The sequence below is a fragment of the Pinus tabuliformis genome, chromosome Q (assembly GCF_031772625.1).
Source record: "Pinus tabuliformis cultivar Carrire ecotype Pingquan chromosome Q, CPIR1, whole genome shotgun sequence".
In the NCBI taxonomy this organism is placed as follows: Eukaryota; Viridiplantae; Streptophyta; class Pinopsida; order Pinales; family Pinaceae; genus Pinus; species Pinus tabuliformis.
The window spans coordinates 955,189,210-955,212,980 of record NC_142296.1 but is presented as its reverse complement, the minus strand read 5'-3'; the positions used below and the strand labels follow the sequence as shown (position 1 = coordinate 955,212,980).

Genomic DNA, 23,771 nt, shown 5'->3' with positions numbered 1-23,771 from the left:
TTAGAGTAGGCCCAGGTGCACACATTCCAACACCTTATTGTACATCTCTTTCCATTAATAAAATGATTACACAGTGCAGTTTGGATGCCAATTTCGTGGTCTAATTGTTTGTTTTGATTTCATGGTGTGTTTGTCTATTTTGCTTTGCATATTTACTGTTAATTTTCCCTTAGGGATATTACACATCCTAAATATGTTTGAGTCTTTCACCCCTTCTTACCCTAAGGATGATAACTCCGAGATAGGTTATTGACATTTCCATCTCTTGGTTGAAGGGTCAAACCCAATACTCTCGACTGATGTCTTTTCCTTCTCCCAAGATCCCTTTCTATGGCATATGGGTCTCTTGTTTTCCCATCTCTCTCCCTCACAACCCCTCATACTATTATTCCCATTGTCGAGTCCACTGCTAAAAATAATCATGGAACCATGCATTCTTGTATTAATCGATTGACATGTTGCTTGCAATGGATCTATGATTATACCTAGCACTGGACATTGTATCATATGCATGGTAGAGTAGGATGCATTGCACGCTGATTTTTGCATTAGAAATTACATCATATGATATTCCTCATGATAGATAGATGCATATTTACATATTTCATTTTCTATTGATTTTATGACCTAACAATATTAGCATGTGCGATCATGAGATGCCGCGAAAGCATGCTGCCCTGTGTTTTTCCATCTAGTATATGTGCAGGTGATAGGTCTATGGTAATCAAGAGATTGTTGGAGTTCTCGAGACCTCCTGTTCAAGTAGCTTTGCCCACTTCTTCGAGAGATCACGTCTCAGTGAGCTAGATGTTACCCACCGTTTTGTGGGTAACATCCCCAGGAGAATTTTTTTCCTCCAAGATGGTCCTTAGTTGGCAACTAGCAGCCCCTTGCAACGACCATCTAGCTCATTGCGCTATTTTCTCTGCAACCCAAGCCATCCATGTGGTCCCTCGCCCATCTTCCATGATCGTATATTTGAAGGCAGGCCTCCCAAATCTAAAGGTATGCCTGTCATTTGGAAATTAAGTATTGTAGTTTGCTTATCATGGACAATTCTAGGCATGGATTAATGGGGGGATTCGGCGGAAAGAATGGGTTGGGTCTATGCCCTTGTCCCCTAGACCCCTTTTAGGTATTAACCTTGGATTCTAGTCCCGTGGGATCTCTTTCACTGACCATTTGGCTCTGGGGATGGTATTTCATGGGAAACCCCGATTCTAGTTGCATGGTCCTGCTCCCTTATGTAATGTTCCAAACTTAAATAAACAATGATATGCAAAACAAAATCGATTTGTGAAATAGGAAATAAAAATAATCAGCGAATGCTTATTAAAACTTCAGAAGTGAGAACCAGTTGAGCCATTTTATTAATGAAATGGAGAAAGTACAATAATATGGAGAAATGCACCTGGGCTTGCCTCAAGGGCAAGCTTGATAGGACCCAGGTGATAAAACAATAATCTCGAAGCTGGAAATGACTGCTCCTCTAATGCTCTGCGTTGTCCCTAGAAACTACATTGCTAGTTGGAAAGGAACTGCAAGAAACCCTATCTCTAGTGCTCAAAAAATGCTAAAACTTTATATTTGGGATCCTTGTCAAAAACCCAGAAAAACCCAGAAAGGGTTTGGGCTGAATCCAACCTCCCAAATTCGGCCTCCAATATGCCCTACATAATCCCCAACAATTTTACTTTGTTTGCTGCAAAGATATGGCTGAAAACCCCACCTCTGGTGCTCAGAAAATTATGAAAACTTATATCTAGGATCCTTGTCGAAAACCCAGAAAAACCCATAAATGGTTTGGCCGGATTTTGAACTTTCAAAATCGACCTCCAATATGCCCCATGCCCTCCAAGCTGCTCCAGAAAACGACCTGCAATAAACCCCAACGAAATCCTCCTCCAATCTCATGAAAAATGCAACAATCACTTCTCCAAATATTTCCCTTAACTTGCACGGTAAAGTTCAATCGCAAAGACTGATACTCTACCCTCCACGTGAACACCCAGTGGTGTTTCTGCGTTGGTCCAGGAAGTGTGAAAATCACCCTGCGAAGTAGCACACTCCTCCAGCTCCAAACTTCTCCCAAATGCCAACAATCCTCCTATGCCTCCTCTTCGAAAAATCCTTCACCCAAACTCCTTTGCAAGAAGCCACAAGCAAACTCGACCTTCTCTTCATTGTGTACTCCAGTAATACGCACCAAGTAGAGATGGATGCAATCGTTGGGAATCACAGTGAGATCCTCCTCCTGATGAAATGAAAGAAAACCTTCCTAGGGTGGCACTTGAAGTCCTCCGAAGAAAGGGTGAGATCTTCGCTTGAAGAACTCGTGCTGAACAACAAGTGACTCTGCTAAGCAACTCGAGTGACCAAAGAGAAATCGATATTACTAAAAAGATGATTGAAATGAGGAGAGTTGCCTTATATAGATTTTGTGGAGCACTTTTCCCTCCAATTTTACCTCCATCGTGGGCCCTCACTTAACCACCTCCAAGCAAAACGTAACCACCTCCATGCAAACCGAACTAGGGAGTGCGTATTTCCTTGGTGTGGGTGGTCCCCATGTGTAATTTAATCACAACAAAATAACTTCTCATAAGTCTAATCTCCTAATAAAAATCGAATGGGCCCTACTATCTCCAAAATTAGCTCCCAAAATGCAATAATTAGTCTTGTTCCAAATTAATTTAGGAAGGGACATGGCAGTCCTCCCCTCCCGAATGTTGCTTGTCTCCAAGCAATTTCGGTGCTGGATGCTCAAGTATGTGCTCACCCTCCCAAGTAGCATCCTCATCCGGTAAGCTCCTCCAATACACCAAAAAGTGCTTGTTCTCAAGCAGTTCTTGAACAAGTGCCCTCTCTGACTGTGGATCCCCACTGTCGCTGCAAACTTCACCAGGGTTCCAAATATGCCATTGGATTGTCCCTGATCATTGTACTAAGCTATTAAAGGAGTCCCTCGATACTAGGATCCCAAGCCAACCTGATCAATGTGAAGCACACCTTGCTCCACTCACTATCCTCCTAGATAGGGGCATTAGAACCCTTCTATCTACTACCAAAATGTAGAGCATTCTGACAATGTGAAACTCCATCCAAATGCTCATGAAGTTGTACTACCGAATAGTCCACCCCATGCACTCTGATTGTGGGTCCCTGAAGATACAATTCAATCCCCATGTGAATGAAGCCTCTCATGCATGAGCTCCTCTTGCAATCTTCTTGCTGGCCATCTCGCCATGCTGATGAAGTCTCCCATGCCGTCAGCGAATCATGTAAACCAAATGGAAGATCTGGATGACCCTCCCTTGTAGAAACCAACTCACCTCTACAGGTAGCTGAACTGCTTAGCCCTGTTATGCTAGAATCCCCTGTCCGTTGCAGAAGGAACCTATCTTGTTGACATTGTGACACTATGGTAATCACTGATTTCCTAGCATGCTCATACCAAAGCCTCCTCTCCCATGACTCTCAACCATAATCTATGCAATGATGGAGGCTAGGCCAATCTTGCCAAAGCGACTCAATAGTGTCGGTGCCTATCACTCCATGTTTAGCCCCAATCTTGAGCAAAAATCGACCTCGTCCTATGGTGAGGGCTTCAGTGATCCCCCATGTGTCCGCTTGTCATCCCGACCATGCTCACTGAGGAGTGGAGTATCCCACCAATCCACTGGATCCCTGGATACCATAACCATACTAGAGGTCCAGAACCCCCAATCCTCTCTTCCTGCCGTTGTGATATGGTGCTAGCTGTTGGGACCCCTCTATGCCTCGTCTCTACCTCATGTAGGTATCCAATAGGTAGGCACCGAGCATAAAGAACCTGTGCCGTGAATATCCAACTGCTCTATGCCTGCCAAATCACACAATGAGATTTGCTATCCCAGGTCCTGATGATGTGCTCGGGTATTGGCAGAAGCCTAGGCATCATCCTACCAACAAGGACTACCATCCTTTGCACCCAAGGTTACACGAAACGGGGAAACGGGTACGAGTTTCCGAAATGGGAACCAATACGAAACGCGACCTCCCAAAATTTTGGAAACAGGGAAACACGAAAATATATATATATATATATATATATATATGCAATCATAAAGCATAAATGATACATTATAATTTATTACATTTAAACATTAAGATTAAATTTACATCACATTTACTCATGAATGATCACATAATGAAAATAAAAATATCGGAATATCCAAAAGCAACCTTTATTATATATCCAAATCTCAAAATCAACCTTTATTTATATTAATATATGAGGTTGCAAGTACAATAAAGACTATAAGGCTGCAAGAACTATAGAGACAAAAGACTAATCCTCATCAAAAATAGAAGCAGTACAATGCTCAACAGTGGCTGGTGGTGCTGAAGAAGATGATGCACCAATTCCACTTTCAGACTCGGCCTCAATATTCAAGGCAGCAAGAGAGAGATCCAAATCGGGATTTTCTGCATCCACATCCCATTCTTTAGAAGGACCACTGTTGTATTTTGGACCCCTACGAGATGTAAGGCGAAGGTTGGAGTGCACATAAACAAGATCCTCTGCCTTCTGTGAGCCCAACCTATTGCGCTTCATAGGATGAATAAAACCATAAGTGCTCCAATTCCTTTCTGCTGATGAAGACTTGCCACTTGTGAAAGAATACGAATGGAAAGGTTTTGCAAATGTACACTATTTGCTCCATGACAAATCCACCACCTAACTTGATTCATGGTGCTTCTCTCCTCCAAAGCTGATATATCTGCATAATCATCTATTCCTGCAGCAAAACTGGCAAATTCCTCCTTTACCTCCCTATGTAGATGAGAAGGAAACATTCTTATAGGGGCTTTTTTTACCCATTAGCCACCTCTCTATCCTTATGGGGTGCCTTCCTCTTCCCATTGCTTTGAGCAATAAGCTCCTCATCATAAAATTTGGGGTTCAAAGCATGTGCTAAAGTGTGCAATGGAGTGTTGAAATTGTTCCACCTATCAACAATGATTTTCTTGACCAAACCAACAAAATGATCATCAACAAACAAAAGTTGTGGAGACTCTTGTGAAATGATTTCCATAGTTTTCTCAACCATAGAATCCATGCCATCGTGTACCTCTCCTAAGAAAGGTTGGTCAGTGTCAACACTCTGGAGAAGCTCAAATGCAAGGGTTGTGAACTTTAGCAAGAAATCTACCTTGCTCCACCAATCCTCATCAAGGCACAATCTACGCACCATAGGTCCCCGCTCTGAATCTGCTTGTCTCCACTCAATCCAAAGTTGACTCACCACCATAGAAACTAATGCATGCTTAAACTCAACAAGGTGGCGCAACATCAGGAAGTTTGAGGCATATCTTGTCTCAGCAACTTTTAACAACTCCAATTTGGAGTAATCTCGAAATATGGCCTGAGGTTGGCGGTGGCTGGTGATGAATTTGACAACCTCCCTTGCTTCCCCTGTGAGTTCCTTTATCCAGGAAACTTTGTTGTCGATCTCCTCTAAGATCAGTTCAGATTATCGACAATGCATGGTGTCCAAAAGATGTGGTCATACCTCCCCTCAATAATTAAACCTGCAGCTTTGCAAACTGGTGCATTATCCGTGATAACTTGCACCACCTTGTTAGGCCCTATTTGTTCAATAGCTTTTATAATAACATCAACAATGAACTGTGCATCTTTCACCTCTCCTGAGCAGTCTTCTGCCTCGATAAACATTGCTCCTTTGGGGGAAGTGGCAATGATATTAATCAATGGTCTGCGCCTTGTATCTGTCCATCCATCTGAGACTATGGTAACCCTAGAGCTACTCTACGAAGAACGAATTGGAGCTAAAATATCCTCCACAAGCTCCTTCTCATTTTTGAGAAGCTAGGTTTTGACTTTCTCATAGTTGGGCCCCTTGTACTCTTGAGGAGCTTTGTTAATTGCCCTTATCATATCTTTCCAATAAGGAGAGTGAACAACAATGAATGGGATACCACATGCATAAATGCACCTAGCCACTTTGGAATCAGTTTCTTCTCTTGCTTGCACATTCACCAATTTAACAATTCTGCTATCTTGAACTGAAGGGGATGCCCCTCTGGTATTTTTGGGCGCTGGTTGTTCATGTTGTTGAGTGGGACCGACTCTCCTCTTTCTTGCTTCAACTACAATCCTTGGCTCAATGTTAGATGGAGCTTGAGGAGTAGCTTGAGTAAGGTCATCATGCCTTCTCTTAGTACCATCCGCCTCATCTTACTCTCTTTGATATTCCCTCCTTGCCAATGAATCTATTGTTTTTGTGCAACCTGCAATCCCCTGTCCTCCTCCATGCAAAAGATGTGCCTTCACTCTTGGGTAGGAGCCCTTGTAGGAATTATTGCAAAGATTGCATCGTCATTCCCATGAGCCACCACCTGCACATCTTTGAAGCTTCGTCACATGCCTCCAAAGAGGATAATATTCAGCCCTTGGGTTGGCCCTAGGGCTTGAACTTGCAACTGCACTTCGGTTGGAAGCCATTGCTGCAAAAATAAATTAAAAAAACAAATATGTAAATAAAAAACGTTTTTCATATTTTTGGCAGCATAAACCCTAGAAAAATTGAAGAAATAGTAGGAAAAAACTAACAAAATGAATGTTGCTTACCCAAATTAATTTTCTGTAGCTGAAGCTACCCCAAAATGCCAGAACAGAGAAGAGAAATATGGTTGTAGCTGAGCCAAAAAGCCAAGAATGTCATAGATGGAGGCGGAAATTCTGCGCTCCAAATCTACTGCTGAAATCTCTTTCTCTTGCTACTAAAATCTCTTGCTCTTGCTGCTGAAATCTACTTTGCTCACTGTTCAAAACACCCTAGCTGAAGCAACTGCTTTCTTCCTCTCTTCTCCTTTGCTAAAATCGTCAGTCTCCAAGACAAACGACTTGCTGAATAGTGTGATGAGAGAATGAGACAAAGTTCACTTTTATAACTTTAGACAGGCATCTAGAAGCATCTAGAAGTCATTAGGAAAACCTAATAATAAATTAGAAAACAAATAAAAAAGTAAAAAAAACACAAGCTACAAGTGGAAACGTGCGTCGTATGGCTGTGAAACGCATTTCTGGCCGTACTGGCCACATTTCCACATCGAGAAACATGCCAGTACGGCTGGAAACGTGTTTCATAGCTGTACCACATGCATTTCAAGGTTTTGTTTCTGTTTCCGTACGGAAATGACCTCCTACCTTGCGTTTCTTGCAATTTAGGTTTCAGCCTATTAATGCCCCTAGGACCTTCCTTAATTTTCCTATGGCAAAATTTGCAATGCATTTGACTTTCAACATTTCAACGTATGCCCAAGCAACATCTTTCACTCTAGGTGCCATTTTTTGACTTGGAAATGAAAGCAAACAATCTGAAAATGAAAAAAAAAACATTGATTCAATGTTCATTTCTTTCATAAAAAACACTCTTTAGGATTTCTAGATTTGCACATAAAATTTAATAAGCAAAAACAGATTTGTACAAGTGAAAAAAAATATCTCCAAGCACAAACTGCCTCCTCAAGCTTGCTCCAAGAAATCAACTCCTCAATGCTGCTCCAAAAACAAACTCAACAACTCCTCACAAACTCTCACTGAAATTCTCACTCAAATGCATGAGATGGCTGTGAGAGAATGAGAGGGGTTGAGTGGGCTAAATAGGGTTTGGGAGAGGGGAATGGACCCCAAATACCAACAAAACAAAAACTAAGTTGCTTTGGAGTCCCCCACACTTGGCAAATAATAATTTTTTTTTCAAAAACCCCCATTTTTTTAAGTGACCGGGCCGTTGTATGTAACCCGGCCGACCGAATTGGTTACTTGGCCGGGTTGATTTTTCCAGGCCTGGCTCGAACCAACTCGGCCGAGTCGATTTCAAGTCAGCCGTTTTTTTAAACATTGTTATACACCCATAAAACACTGTAAATCTGGAACTGCTGAGCCATATATTATAAAATCTGAGAGCATAGGTGCAATATAAATGAGATGGTGCACCTGGGCTTGTCTCAAGGACAAGCTGGACCAAACCCAGGTGATGGAATAGTTGAGTTGAAGGTTGCCCAGTTGTTGCACCACTCTTCACTGCGCTATCCCAATATACCTATTGTCTTGCTAAACTTTGACATGCTAGAATGTGCCCAAAAACTGCCCAAAAAATTATATCCTTTTAGCCTAAGACTCCTTGGACAAAACCCAGAAAACCCCAGAAGGGAATTTCTTTGGTTTTCACTTTGGATTTTTAGCCTCCTTGGAGCCTCTCTGCCAAATTCGATTTGCAGGAAACAACCTGCAAATCCTCCTGAAAACACCCCTAGAATGCTGGGTCACCTGTGATGACTAACTCCTTGCTCCCCGGATGATCCTTGGCCCGAATGACTGCTCTCCTAAGCACCACGAGTTTGCTGCCAGAGGCCTCTACGCAATCCCTCTACCCAGAAATTCGTATTGCTGTAACCCCCGACTGGATGGCTGCAAAACTCAATAAAATAGTCCTCAACCAATAACCTTTCCAGCTCCCGGAACTCCCAGCAAGCTATGGACCTCCCGACTGGCTCAATCTACTTCTGCATGTTTCTGGCTGTCAAGAAAATATGCAGTCTCCTCCTCTAAGTGGCTGGATGAAGTGGATGTCAATGCTGGAACCCCTGAAATCTTTGTGGAATAGCGTCCCTAGGGCAGGCACGGATAGTCCCCCGAAGTAGAGGTTGAATCTCCCTTGTGGAAGATCCATGGCTAAACAACCGGTAGACTCGCTAAGCAGCAGAGCGTACAAAGGTAAGTTTGTTTGTCAAATGATCAAGATGTTGCAAAATGAGAGCTCTTTCTTCTTTTATCACCTTGGGTTCCCTTGGCCTCTTGTGGGCCCCTCCTTCCACTAATTCGATTCCCTCCAACGCATACCATGGTCAAGTTCGAATTAATCATGTGGGTGGCCCCCACATTCCACTAGTTGCCATAAATAAAGTCGAATTGCCTATAGTTCTTAAGTTTCTACGTGTGGGGTCCTCCTTCTAAGCCAAAAATGATGCCAAAATTGTGTAGTTGCACCCCGTGACTAATTCATTTGAGAAGGGACATCAGATCCTTCAACTATGAATATGCCTCCTTTACTGCTGCTAGGTCTCCCTCTAGGATAGAGAATTAGGGCCTCCTTTGATTTGTGTTGAAGCTCCCTTAGACAGCATATAGAAAGCCTTCTCTTGACAATGTTTAGGGCTTGCACTTCACTGCTAATTAGGCCTCCTCCTTGATTTCGGCTAGGGCACGTTTGATTGCAGCTAGGGCACCTCCAAGAGTGCGGCTATGTCTCCTCCTTTAGGAATGTGTATAGGGTTATCCTTTAGACCTCACCTTCCACTAAAACCCAAACGAGTGGAGAGTGAGATCACAAGAGATGAGTGTCAAAATGACTCGAAGACCTCTTCTATTTATAATAAAATGTTGAGGATAAGTTGGGGTAATTTGGTTGCTAGCCGACCTTGACGAATTGTCACATAACACAAATAAATTCATATCTCCATGAATACATGTCGGAATTGGATGATCTTTAGATCAATCCTACACCTCTCGATGAGAGGAATCCAAGAAAAATATCAGCTACCATAAATAAGATGACCCACATGGAGTTTGGCCCTAGTTTCCAATTTTAACACTTATGAACTAGCTAAAAGGTTGGTTGAGCAAAACATTGAGCTGCTCAGAAGACAATTGACTAGGGAGGAGCTGCTCCGGTTTGGTGGATCATGTAGCAAGAATGAGCTGAGGAAGGGACTTTGCTTCATCTGCAAAGAATGTTGAGTACCTTACCACTCATGCTTGAGTGACACCGGGGAGATGAAAGAGGTAGAGTAGGTGGAGATTCCTTTTGACTTTTAGGGTGGGGATTCTTCTTTGGACGAGTCCATGAGTTCATACGAGGATGCCTCCATGGAGCATGATTCATGTAGAGTTGTTGACCAGGCCATATTTATATGATGAGTAGTCAATGGACCCTATGAGAGCCATTTAGGATGATGAGTCTCCAGTGATGATTCAGCATGAGCAGCATATGGTGGAGCATGAGTCAGCTGAGGACGATGATGTGCACAATATGCATGATGAGCCTTTTGGGGAGAGCCAGTTGGAGGTTCATATTGAGCCCGTGATGGAGGAGGATGAGAAACCAGCTTAGGGGTCAACCATTGGTGAGGGGCAGATAGATGTACAAAAATCTAACAGGGTGGCAGTATTTGTAGACACTTGTCCTCAAAAGTTGTTGGAGGTTGACAGGGTAGTGTTGCAGGAGGATAGTAGACGATCGAAGCATGGAGTTTCTAATCAAAGGAGGGAGGAGCTGTTGGAGATGGAGTTGCATCCATCTTTGGGCCGACTCATTGAAGAGGTGCAGGTAGATGCATAGGAAGCTGGCAGAGCTACAGTACTTTCAGGGAGCAACCCTCTCCAGAAGTACATAGATAGGGCTTGTAGCACAATTTGGCCACTTGTACCCATTATAGGGAGAGAGGTAGGGTTTTCTCGATGGATATTGTTGACTGACTAGGCAGGGTTGTGTGAGTGAGGCACATGCAACATAGGGGACTTATCACATATACAAATGCCTATGCATTCGATCCTCCCCATAGGATGGATTGACGAGAGATCATGAGTTGGTATCCTTTTGATGGGGAATCATCCTTAGTCCGAGGCACAATACAACAAGAGCCCTTAGATGAGAGGGTTACTACCTGTTTCAGTGGATAGTGGGATGTGAACTGACAGTTCATCAGTATTTCAGTAACACTAGCCCAACATCAGTCGAGTGGGGTTGACCTTCGCCTATGTCAGAGGTTGGATTGGAGAGAGGTGATGAGTTGGTATTTGCTTGATGGATCAACAACTGTAGCCGGAGACATAGCACAGTCTGAGTCATGGGACTTGGGCGATGATTGACCGTGGTGGCATTGGGATCCAGGTGGGTCTATTGGTAGTAGTTTGAGGCAGAGATGGGCATGTGATTTAGGTATTGAGGGATCCAGTGATGTTTGGATTGCTTGGAGGCATGATGTGGACCAGTGGTTCATATGGGATCTTGGTGTCAGTTTGCAGATGCCTCTACAGTGGACAGGTGCGGATTACTTGAGGGCAAGCAATCTTGGGCGAGAGGATTTGTCATATCCCCATTTTCATTTTCCTCCATAGTATAGCCAATGTGGATTTCTAGGGCATGGGATGGCCAGATCATGGGAGCAGGTTTATGGCATCAGGGGTTCCGAGGGAGTTTTGAGGAGTTTTTATGGTATCCGATGGCATTCGCTTGGAATATTCCATCACCCACACAATTTTCCTTTTGTTCCGTTGCATTTCGACAACTTTCACAAAAATTGCATTATTATGGGGCCTAACTTAATTAGTTATGCTCGAAGTGGCATTCCGAGAGGATTAATTGATGGAACACCTCAGTGTAATAGCTTGATGGAACCAGAACAAGAAGATCTACAGTATGGGATGTTGAGAAGTGACTTTTAGTGGTCGGGGAGAGTATGGTGGCCAATTCACCATTTTTCCACATTAAAAAGAAAATTTTAATTGAAATAAAAAGACAAAACAATGCTCCATGATTAAAATAATAATAAAATAGGCGGTTCTAGAGGGGTCCATCAGATTTATAAAAAGGGGAGGAGGTGGCCATTAGGGGACATCTTGAATTTGATATCTCTTCTTGTATGAGAGGTTGAGAACTTGGTTTTCTACTTCAGCAGTAGCCCCAGGACGGAAACCCTCGGGTTTGCTAGTGGGTGTTGGACAAAAACCCAACCCTCTTGAGGAGACTTCACTCAGAAATCTCACAGTGCTTCATTGGAGTTTTGGAGAGAGCAATTTTGTCATAGAAGGTTTCCAACAGTCTTGTCACCGAGTCATCTACATCATTGCCAGAGGCACTCATCAGTGGGTTAGAGATATTTTTTTGGGTTTTTCTCTGCTTGCTTGGCAAGCTCAGGGCCCACTATTCCTTCATGTTGATGTACTCTTTTCAATGGATTAATAAAATGGCTTAGTGGTTTTATTGGCATCTATTTGTGTATTGATTTGCTGGTTGTGTCTATTTACGATTATTTTGTTGTTCAAATTCATTTTTGGTATCTACTGTTAAAATTTCCATTAGGAATATTACAACCACCCGCAATGCAACATAATGTCTTACCAACAGGCCACCGCATTGGTTCTTAACATATATGGACCGCCAGTTTTATTTAAAGTCAAATGGTTTCGGTGTTGGGAGAAAGGGGGCAGGGCACTTGGCCCAGCCCCAAGCCATATGTAGTCAATAGAACCATGGCGAAGGAACTTTGGTGGAGGGGGCGGGGATTAGGCCCCGACCCTGGTCTCATGCATTACCCATATGACCACAGATGGAGGCTCCAACGGCAGTGGCAGGTGGTTAGCCCCTGCCCCCAGCCACATTGATACCCACGAGACCGCCTGCGAAGTGGAGCTGGCGGGGGCGGGCATTTCATGTCCCTTCCTAAATTATTTTGGAGCAGTATTAATTTCTACATTTTGGGGTCAATTTTGGAGGTGATGGGGGCCCATTCAATTTTATTAGGAGGCTAGACTTAGGAGAAGTTATTTCGATGTGGTTAAGTATATGTGGGGGCCACCCATACTAGGGGAATACGCATTCCCTAGTTCGATTTGCATGGAGGGGAAATTGGTGGTTAGGTGAGGGACTGACGATGGGGGGAAATCGAGGGAAAGTGCTCCACGAAATCTATATAAGGAAGGCATCTCTCCTCATTTGGATAGCTTATCTTTGACATATTGAACTCAATCTTAGTTGCTCAAGTTGCTTAGCTGGGTTATTGTGCTGTTTAGCACACAAGTGTCTCCGAGCGGAGATTTCAACCCTTGCTTTGGTGGACTTCAAGTGCCAGCCCTAGGAGGGAGTTCTTCTTCATCTCAGTTCGTAGTAGCAGCAGGGGGACGAGTTACAGCAGCTATAAGTCGAGTACCAGCAGGAGGTGAAATAACAACATCGCAAGGATTGTGCAGTCACAGTGTGAGGCACTCTAGGAAGTTGGGGAGACAGGAGCATCCTTGCATCATTTTCAGGAGTATAGAGGGCAACTACAGACAAGAGGGCTATCATACACGCAACTCTCACTTCATCACACGCAGGACTGCGTCATCTCCTCCATGACTAGCAATCATTGGAGTGAGACTCTTTAGGGTAGCACCATCTAGGGGAGTTTGGAGCTGCGGTGCTCAGAGATCATTTGGAGGGCCATTTGAGGAGGATTGTTGGAGTTGGGAGAGCAGAGATTGACATGAACAGTCACAACAACAAAATTCGAAATTGGAGGAGGGACAAACTGTGAAGGGTCAATTTTTGAAGGTTGGAACCAAGGGAAACCCTTTCTGGGTTTTTCTGGATTTGGGCAAAGATCACACTCCCAATTTTATAGATTTTTCTGGGCAGATTTAAGGGGTCAAGCAAGGGTCCCAACTCAACCAGCAACTAGAGGAGCTAAGGGGAATTTGGGCCAAAATTCCAAGGTTAACATTTGGCCAATTCCTTTATGGGTTATTCTGGGTATTTGGTGGAGAGGCCGGGGTTAATTTCCCATAATTTTCTAAGCACCGGAGGTGGGGTTTCCAACAACATCTTTGCAGCAGACAACACAGTTTCACAAGGGCAGCGCAGGGCATCATTGTAGCAATTATTTGTGCCATCTGGGCTTGACATATTACCACCTGGGCTTGATCACGCTTGCCATTGAGGCAAGCCCAGGTGCACCACTTCCACATTATTGTACTTTTCTCCCAGATTATAATAAAATGGCTCAGTTGTTGGTTATTCCTGGACTTTTTATGGGTGTGCACTGAATGTTTCAATTTTATGGTGTTGTTTTTATTGTTTGCTTTGCATAGCACTATTTTTCCTAGTTTGGAACATTATAGGGTAGTTAGCCCCGACCCTCGGCCATATTGACACACACATGACCATATCGACTAAAGAGGAGGGCTTAGCCGGTGGTGGCAGACAGTTTTCTTCGATCCCCAACCATATTGCGCCCACGTGACCCTGACCTGATGCTTAGGGATTATGGCGCATTTTAAAGAGGCGAAAAATTGTACCTTTTGCGGTAAGAATCCCGCCAGTCCCAGGCAAAATTGTCGCTTGACGGACTTTGTAAAGGCGAAATTCGTAGAACAATTAGTAGGTTTTGCCAATTTATAGGATAGATAACAGAACTTGGCTCCAAGAAATATATTTTGCTCAGTTTTTAACCTTTTTGAGTTCAAGAAGAGCCTAGATAGGGGTCTTTGAGTGTCCTGAATTCAATGGCAGCCTAAGATTTATTATTTGAGCATTGTATGATGGAATTTTTGTAGATTCAAGTCCTTTAGTGCTAGAGGCAAAGAGAGTTTTGAAGCAATATGGAGGCATATTTGAGCATGGAAAGAGCCTAGTTAGAGGTTTTCCAGACTTCCAATTTCATCTGCAACAATTGTTACTTCAGTAGAGCAACTATTTTCAGTCTTTTCTCAATGTTCTTATGAGAGAAGCTCTTTTCAACACTTCATTGTGAAGTAGTTGTATGCTTATGTTTTTTGATTTCAGGTGGAGTACAAGGACCTATTGTGAGAGAGTCCTTTTTCTGTTGACAATCATGACTTGCTGTAGGGAGTCATATTTTTGAGTGAGAATTCTTTGTAGGAGAAACAAGCCACTCCAGAGTCAACAAGTTGTAATGTGCTCATTTGCTGCTGAAATCAATAAAGCAGCCTAGCCATTGGAGCAGGGCCCAGAGACGTAGCCCAGGAGGGGTGAACTCCGTTATCACTTGCTGGTTTCTTCTCTTCATGTTTATCATATTGAGTTGCATATGAATTGTTTCACTTTTAAGTTCATGTGAAAACTTAACTCATCATCTTTGAAGAGGTTGTGAAACTAATTTTACATTTAAAGATGCAAGTTTAACAAGCTTGCAAATTGTCAGAGGACGATCTAAGTTTTCTTTCATTTCAGATCATCTTAACACATAAATGATATATCAATGAATGATAACCCAAAGTGCCCTCAGAAGGGTTTGCGACCTCCTTTTCAAGTTTTCCCTTGTTATGTTGGAGACACCCTTGAGGTTGTAGTGTTGACACATCCAAGTACAAGATAAGATTAACCCTTTGAATATGCTCTAAGATGAAACAAGAAGCTTGCAAGGTTGGATCCAAACTAATAGCAAGAGATCCTTGTTGAGGCACTGGAGAAGACAAGCCCAAGAGCTTGGAGTGTGGATTAGGAAAGTTAGATTAATATTTGACACCAAGAGTGTGTACTTGCAAGATAGGGTTTTTAAATATAGAAGATTAAAATAAAAAGACACACAATTTAGAAAGAGGAACTGATTGGTACACATAGGCAAGGGAACAACCCCAAGGCATATGCATGTGAAAATTTCGAGAATGGTTGCTCAATGCAAATTCAAAGATTTCATCTCAACCTTGAGGTTCCTCAGATCTGTTTCTTGTGAACTTTCAGCATTTGGGATGAATCTGAAATATAAGTTACAATGGTATATATTTCACTTCTGTCCAACCAAATACACAAGACAGCCCAAGAAAACGAACACTGAACAATTATACTTCAATGGAACTATGTTTCCAGCTCTTAGGGCACAATCCCCAACGTATAACAGATTGGAAGATTACTTATTAACAGAGGATTTGTTATAGCAGCAAATCTGTCCTCTTAGTTTCTATATATGTGTCAAATCACTGAAGAAAATCTGCTGACTATTCATGATAAGCCCTTTTATTCCTAAAATCTGAAAGTGCACACACATGTTTAGAATCTTATCTTTAGAGAGGTACACTCTGACTGGTCACATAGTTGTCACTTTAGGAATTCCTGAGATGACCATTTTTTTTCTTCTTCTAAATGATATTTGTGTTATTTTATTACAACAAATTAATTAATGATCAGTTTCAACAAAACAGTTTTCAGAGAAAATAGTTTCTGTATCTGATAACAATTAACAAGTTGATTTGTGTACCTCTGTGAGGAGCAGATCCTGAAGAAAACTACCATTAGGAGAAAAGAGTAGTAAAAGAACTTCTTTGGCTGCTGGATCAACAGGAGGTAATGATTTTCCAGGGTCATCAGAAGTGGTTGGTACCATAGTCAATTTTTTGAAATTCTCAAATCCATCCAGAATATCTTCCACCCTTTTTACATCAAGTCGGTCACTTTCTCCATATAAGAAGTACTTGAGAGCAGCACGAGTCCTCAAACTAAAACACTAAACATTGATTAGGTTATTGCTGAATCATAAGGTTAAATGGATATACAGAAGATAGAAATCATCTTTTATCTTTGTTAGAGTTTCAGTGAGAAGATCTATGGATCAGGCAAGGATTACAGCATACCTGTCATCTGTTATAAGCCGCTTGGACAAGTAAGGATAACAGCCATTTACTATTGCATAATCTGGATCTGCCTCTAATCCAATACCCTCAAGCACCGAAAATGCCTTAAGAATGAGTGCAAAGTAAGGAGGAAGCACAAAAACATAATCTTCAGAAATCTTTGCCAAGTCATCTGTGACCTGATATCAGAGTTATTTGAAATAATGTTAGATGTCATAAGAATGTAAGTTATTGACATATGACATTTTTTTGCATAAAATACATTTCCTTAAACAGTTTTCAATTACAAAATTTCAATGTAAGTATAAGAGAAGCCAAAAGGTAATGTCTAATGAACTGGTACAACATTGTTTTCTCATAGTTGGAATCGTTGCTGCAGAATCACACATGAAGAAACAACTTGGATAGAAACAAAATGAGTCGATTATACTAAAATCAACCCTAGAATAAAAGTCTCAGCCATCAAGAAGACAGGGCCTTTCAAACTCTGTAACGAAATATCCACCCAACGATAATATGATGGGAGCTTTGAAAGCCCTGCTGGGATGAAGATTCTCATAATCAATGAAAGAATGATATCCCTTTAGTTAGCTCTGAACACACCCCACCTAGATGACACCTTTTATTTGTCAAGAAGATAAACTTCAGAATTTAGTGATCCCTAAAAATAAGCTTTTGTAATCACTTATGGTCCTTCAGCAATGAAAACATGGATATCTTTGTTTTCCTGAAAATTTTCTAACCTTTTATCTGTTTTGCAATTTAGCTACCATCCTTTAAATTTTTAATAAATGTGATCTGTTGTTAAAGCAACACAAAAATAAATAACTGTAGTGTTTGTAATAAGAGTCACAATAAGTGTTAAGCAACCAGTTACCAAACATTATTGTTAGTATCATATGTCAATAATTGGTGGAGTCAAATCATCTAACTACAAAACGGAAGTTAAAATATATCTAGCATATTGTATTAATGACTCCTGTTACCTCCCAAATCTGCAGTTCAAATGTTACAAAGTCCTTTAACAAAGTGAAAACCTAGGGGCACTTCAGAAGTTGCACAATGTCACTACAGTCGTCTCACTTTAGACTCATTCTTTTCTGGCACGAGGGAGAACCCTAGAAATGTTTGTTTTAATATTTCCTTTTGAAATAAATGGTTGATGGAATTTAACAATACCAATGCCTATCCAATTGGGTTGTGGAGTCGAGAATAATGAACAAAAGGGTTCTAAATTCTAATATGATGAACAAGCATAGATAGGCTATTAACAAGCTCTAACTAACCATGTGGATCTTCTTCAATATGTAAAAATTAAAAGAGGGCTATTCCAAAGGTACACCTCAAGACACTTACAAAACAGGCAAGTATAACATGCAAACCATGTGTTCCCTGCCAAATGTACCTAACCAAGAAAGGAAGAGAACCATCAAAGTTGGACAAGGCACTAATCAAAGTTTCAAGTCTAGAACTCCTACAGGGCAATTTTTCCCTTTCTTCTTCTCTCTTCTTTCTCTATGTAATTTCTATACCACATGGAGGAATTGTAAAAATGTTATGAGAATGATAAACTTATGCAAAAGGCTTAGCCCCTTGGGACTTGGTTATTAAGGAAGTTGCTCTACAGTGTTTTTTTTACTTAATTAATTATTTTGTAATGTCCCTTCCTAAATTAATTTGGAACAGAATTAACTATTACATTTTGGGGCCAATTTTGGAGGTGATGGGGCCCATTCGATTTTATTAGGAGGTTAGACTTAGTAGAAGTTATTTTGATGTGGTTAAGTATACATGGGGTCCACCCACACTATCAGAATACACATCCCCTAGTTCGATTTGCATGGAGTGGGAAATCAATGGTTAAGTGAGGGACGCACGATGGAGGGAAAATGGAGGGAAAAGTGCTCCACGAAATCGATATAGAGCAACTCTCCTCATTTTAGTATCATTGGTATATCGAATTTATCTTTGGTTGCTCGAGCTGCTTAGCTGAGTCATTTGTTGTTTAGCAAGAGTTCCTCAAGCGGGGAGCTCACCCTTTCTTCGGGGGACTTCGAGTGCCACTCTAGAGAGGTCCATCTTTAGTTTTCAGACGAGGGTTTTGTTGTGATTTCTAGCAGTTGCATCCATCATCTCCAGGTAAGACGTATTACTGGAGGACGTAGTGAAGGGAGGCCGAGTTGTTATTGTGGCATCTTTCAGAGGAGGTTTGGCCGGGAGAAATTCCAGAAGGGAGGCATAGGTGTTGGGCTGCCATTTTGGTGAGTCTTGGAGTTGGAGGAGAGAGCTCCCATCTAGTGTGACTTTCGCACTTCCTAGGCCAGTACAGAGGCAGAATATTGTGCACACGTGGGAGGTGGAGCTTCAGTGATTGAAGCTTGTCTTTGCCGGGAGAGTTGGGGAAACGCTTGTGGAGGAGATTGCTACTTTTCCGGAGCCTTGGAGGTGGATTTGGTTGTCATCTTTGTGTTGATTTGGGGTAACATCGGATGTGCTTTAGGCCTCAAATTTTGCAGGGAGGCTTGGGCACATGCATTCCAAAGAACCCAAAAACTGATTTCGGAAATTCCACCCAGAGATGATTATATTAAAATAATTAATATTTTTATGGGGTTCCTAAGTCTAAACTTAGGCAAATTAAAACATTAATGGGTATTAATCTAATTATGGGTGCAAATTCTAGAAAACAATGGAAATCAAGTCAAAACGATCTGAACCTTTCATTAGGAGTTAATCTAGGCCGTTGGTTGTCCAACAAAAAGATATAAGAAGGGGTTGAGGGTCATTTGGAAAACACACCAAGAGAGATCAAGAAATCGATTTTCTGAAGTGAGAAGTTCTCAGGAGGAAATTCGATTAAGGAGATTTCTTGCAGCAGAGGGGCAGGGATAGCTTCCAGAGAGAGTGATTTTCTCAGTCGGAGAATCATCGACAGAGAGAGACAGAGAGTAATCCAACAGTGGCAGCGCTGAGCCAGAGGGGCTGACACAGAGCCACGCAGAGGCAACATAAAAGCCAGTGAGGAGTCCGAAATTTGTAGAGGGGATTCGAGTTTCAGAAGCCAGGAGCTGGGGTGTGAGACTGGGAGGCTGAAATTGAATCTCCTGGGCAACAAATCGACCAGTTAGAGGATTGACACAGTCCCCAGAGAGCTTGACACTGGTCTGACGCAGAGGCAGCTATAAAAGGCGGGGGAAATCATTCAAGGGCTGGATCAGTTAGGATTTCCAGTGATAGTGTGAGGTAACCTCACAATTCTTTCTGCCAGTATTTCTCTCTGTAATTGAATAACCCAGTGAAGTATTTAGAGATGTATTCAGATATTACTACTAAATAATAATAAACCCTCAAAGTTGCTGCACCGTTTTCCCGCATTGGGTTTTTCTGGGGACATTTGTCCAAAAATAACGGTGTCTTATGTGTTTGTATTTCCTTGCTCAATTTCTATGTTTCAGAATCATATTTAATTTGGTGTAGGCTGCTTCAGTAATTTACTTCAATATTTAAAGAAGAAATCTGAAATAAGTTTGTAATGTAATTTACAATCTAGGTGAAGTAGATTCAACTGGTTGCAGTAGGGTTCTAGAGATTGTTAGATCTAGGAATTTTCACATGGTATCAGCGCTGTTGATGTGAAACAGGAAGAGCAAATCTAGCACTGAAGCAAGGGCCAACTTGTTGTAGCAAGCAGCAGTTCGAATCCCCTGAGGGATTGCACAGTTCTAGCCAGGAGGGCTATATTTTCGAGGTTGTCTCTCTCTGAGTGAGTTGACAGAGAGGTAAGACTGCCAGATCAAGAATTTTCCAAGGTAGAGGGAGCCACACAGAGTTTCAGTGCAGATCTAGAGGGACGTAGTTTTCTGCAATCTGAGTGTTGGGCAGAAAAGCCGTCGAAAGAAGTAGATCACATAGTGAGGGAATACTTCCTCAGTGGTTTCTTGTTGAGAAAATTTCAGTATTTCTCATTTGCTGGGCAGCAAAGGAGCAGTAGACTTACCAACTCCATCAGGGAGTACGTAAGCCAACCTAGAAGCTACACACTAGGGAGAAAGAGGGAGTTGTTCGACAGTTTTCGGAGGATATGGCAACTAGTGGCTTGAGGGATCAGGACAGGTTGGACGGAGCATCCAACTACGTCGTCTGGAAGGCTAGAATGTCTTTCCTTCTAGATGAGCATTCCCTTAAGATGTACATCGACAGTGTGGTGGATGAAACTGTGGATGCAGATCCGCTAAAGAAGTACAAGGTTGAGATGGCGAAGGCCAAGAGGATGATCCTTAATGGAGTCAAGGATCACGTGGTGTGCCACGTTGCTAGCAAAGAAACTACTAAGGAGATATGGGATGCCTTGGCCATGTTGTATTAGGGATATTCCGAGCAGCGAAAGATGTACTTAGAGAAGACGCTGAGATTTGCTCAGATGCAGAAGGGAGAGCATGTGGATCCCTTCTTCACGAAGCTGAAGGAGACCCGTGATGAGTTGTCAGCTGCAGGGCATACACTTCATAATTTAGAGTTAGTTACACTGGCCCTAAACTTTGTCTCAAATGAGTGGTTAGTCTTTGTCCATAGTATCCTGGGCGGAGCAACATTGCCAAATTGGGATGAGAAGTGGGCATCTCTAAAACAAGAGAAGCTGAGGAGATACCTCGTCAAGGTCAAACTTGACGGAAGCAACAACAATAGTGGGTCGAAGCCTAAGGAGGAGGACAATGCAGCTCTTGCATTGAAGGGTCAGCAGGCGCAACAGATACGAAAGAAGGACGTCTCCAAGGTGAAGTGTTTCAGATGTGGCGAGATGGGCCACTATGCATCCCAGTGTCACTTGAAGAAAAAGGACAAGGATGAGAAGCACAATCCTAAGGTTGCAGCCGCAAAGATCGAATAGGAGGAGGAGTTCGTCATGACAGGTGGGAGGTGGGCTGATTTGGAATTGTAGTTCAAAAGAGCTACAGATGGGTAGGATCCTTGAGGAGTCCACCTCTCAGATCAATACCTTGCTATGGGAGCTCAAAACAGGAGTAGCAGGATGGACTAGTGCCGGATCGTTCTGAGGAGTGTTGGAGAGAGAGTTGCAGTGGCTAGGAGTGCTAGAGACTAAACAATGCAAAGCAAAGTTGGCAGCAATGCAGATGGCACAAAGCAGAGGTCAGCAACAACGCAGTATATTTAGAGGGTCAGTGCAGAGACTAGCAGCAATCATGCTCCAACATTGATCTAAGATGTTTTCACTTATAGATGTATAGAAAAGAATCACATGTAAAATTGTAGCTTAACACAAAAATGTGCACATAAGAAAAGAAAAAGTAAACACATAAAGGGCACAAAAGAAGACACCAAGGCTTGATAACGGAGTTCGTCCAATTCAGACTACTTCTCCGGGCCCAGCTCAACAATGGGGAGGCCTTTCTCATTAAATGGCATGAAAGAAAAGAGAATTACAATCATCAACTGTCCACAAGAGGCTTATACCTCTAATCTGCAAGATGGCTATGAAATGGATGCCTAATGATGGAGAGGTAAACAGCGTGCTGCAACAAAAATGCCTCCTCCCTACGCTCTTTCCGTCGATTGTGTTTTATAATGGATTTTCGAAAGGATCCCATTTAAATCGGGGCTTGCCTGGTTCATAACAGAGGTTGGTAGAGTGGAAATATTGGCGGGTGTAACTGCCTCTTAAAATGGCCTTTTTATAGTTGAGGCGATCAGGCCTTAAAATCCTGAAAAACACTAAAAATCCACCCCATAACCATTTACTCGGACTTCAAAACTAGTGAAATCGGGCATATATTCCATATCGGGTCTGACCTAAGGTCGCAAATCGGTGTATCGCTGTCTCGAAGATCCTGTAACCGGGGAAATGTCGACTGCCGATCGCCAATCACCGATATCAGCATCGGCTAATCGCATCAGTGTTCCCTCATATATCGCCCCGGGTGTCCGATAATGATTCCGCTGATCATGTTATCGCCTAAGTCACAGGACACATCCTCCAGGGTCCCGTGTCCCATATTTTACGTATTGGACACGGAAACAGCCCTATTACGTGTCGAATACGGTTTTTATCGTGTCCTGGAAAATGGAAAACGCATTCGCTGGTTTTCTTCGTGTCCTGCATTTGGAAAACGCGTATTTCGTTGGTAGAAAACGTGGCCCTAACGTTTTTTGACAGGTTGAATACGTACCCCACAAAAAAATGTAATTTAAAGCCTAGCTGCCTGAATCATAGGTAAATAAGGCCCAACTTCCACAGAAAACCTAATACCTCAACCACCCCCAGTGAATGCCTCAGGGTACTAACAAGTCACATGCCAACTATTGTCCCCTGAGATGTACCTACTCTAACAAGGACAAATGTCAGGATTTAGGAAATCCTCCGACACTGCTTTAGACATTCAGGCCAACTCTCAGGTCTTGGGGTCCACACACTCAACGAATCGGATATCGTCTTGGAATGCAAAGGCAGGTTCAAGAAGATGCATCGTGATAGCTTCAAAAAACTAAAAAAGGCTTGGGAGTGACCAACAGGCCAAAACAACATGGGGATTCAATAGATTTTAGCCATAGAAGTGATATTTTCAACCACAAGCACCATTATTTAATTCTGCATGATAAACAACTCAGGGAAAATGGATTTGCCAACTAAGGGAGTGTTGTTTATAAGCATTTTCCCATAACTGCAAACTCCAGGAAGTAGATTTATTGGCCATTTAAACTAGATCCAACGAATCTCATTGAACACCCATGATGCAAATCAACACAATAAATGCAACAGCAATAGTTGGGAGCTTTTATTTTAAAAGTGCAGCATAGCTATAACCTGATTTACAAACAAAAAAAAAACCTTCATTCTAACTTGTAACAGAAATGACACCCAAGCGTTGGGCTGATTTAGCTCTATCTTGGGTTTTTCTTATTACCCATTACATCAACAATGTTCTCAGGAAGAAACAAAATGGCCTTGGGAAAGTTAATTCACCTCTATCCCGTTGAAATTTCAGTCTATGGAAATTAATGCAAAACCAAAATTTCATCTCTTACTAGATGTTTCCTAGATCTGATTCCTATGAACTTTCAGCCTTGGGGTTGATATGAAATATTAATTTGCATCAGAAAACAACAAATAATATTTCACTTCACAAATTAATATGGATAAAACACTATATTTCGGTATATATATATATGCCAGCTAAGTCACCTGACATGGGGATTCGGGACACGTAGGATTCGGGATTCGTGGTGTCGGATTCGGGACACGCTGACCCCCGGAACAGGACACGTTATATATTATTTTATTAAAATATATATATATATATATATATATATATATATATATATATATTATATAATAAAA

At 42.1% G+C, this 23,771-nt stretch overlaps 1 protein-coding gene across 1 annotated transcript in view; it reads right to left on the bottom strand.

Moving 5' to 3' along the window:
- Positions 1-23,771, bottom strand: part of LOC149222652 (uncharacterized) — a 404,075-nt gene that overhangs the window by 42,741 nt on the left and 337,563 nt on the right. The window contains exons 7-8 of the mRNA XM_089385540.1: positions 16,418-16,596; positions 16,045-16,282 (exon numbers count right to left, since the gene is read on the bottom strand). Coding sequence (XP_089241666.1) covers positions 16,045-16,282; positions 16,418-16,596 — 417 coding nt within the window. The remainder of the gene's footprint in view (positions 1-16,044; positions 16,283-16,417; positions 16,597-23,771) is intronic.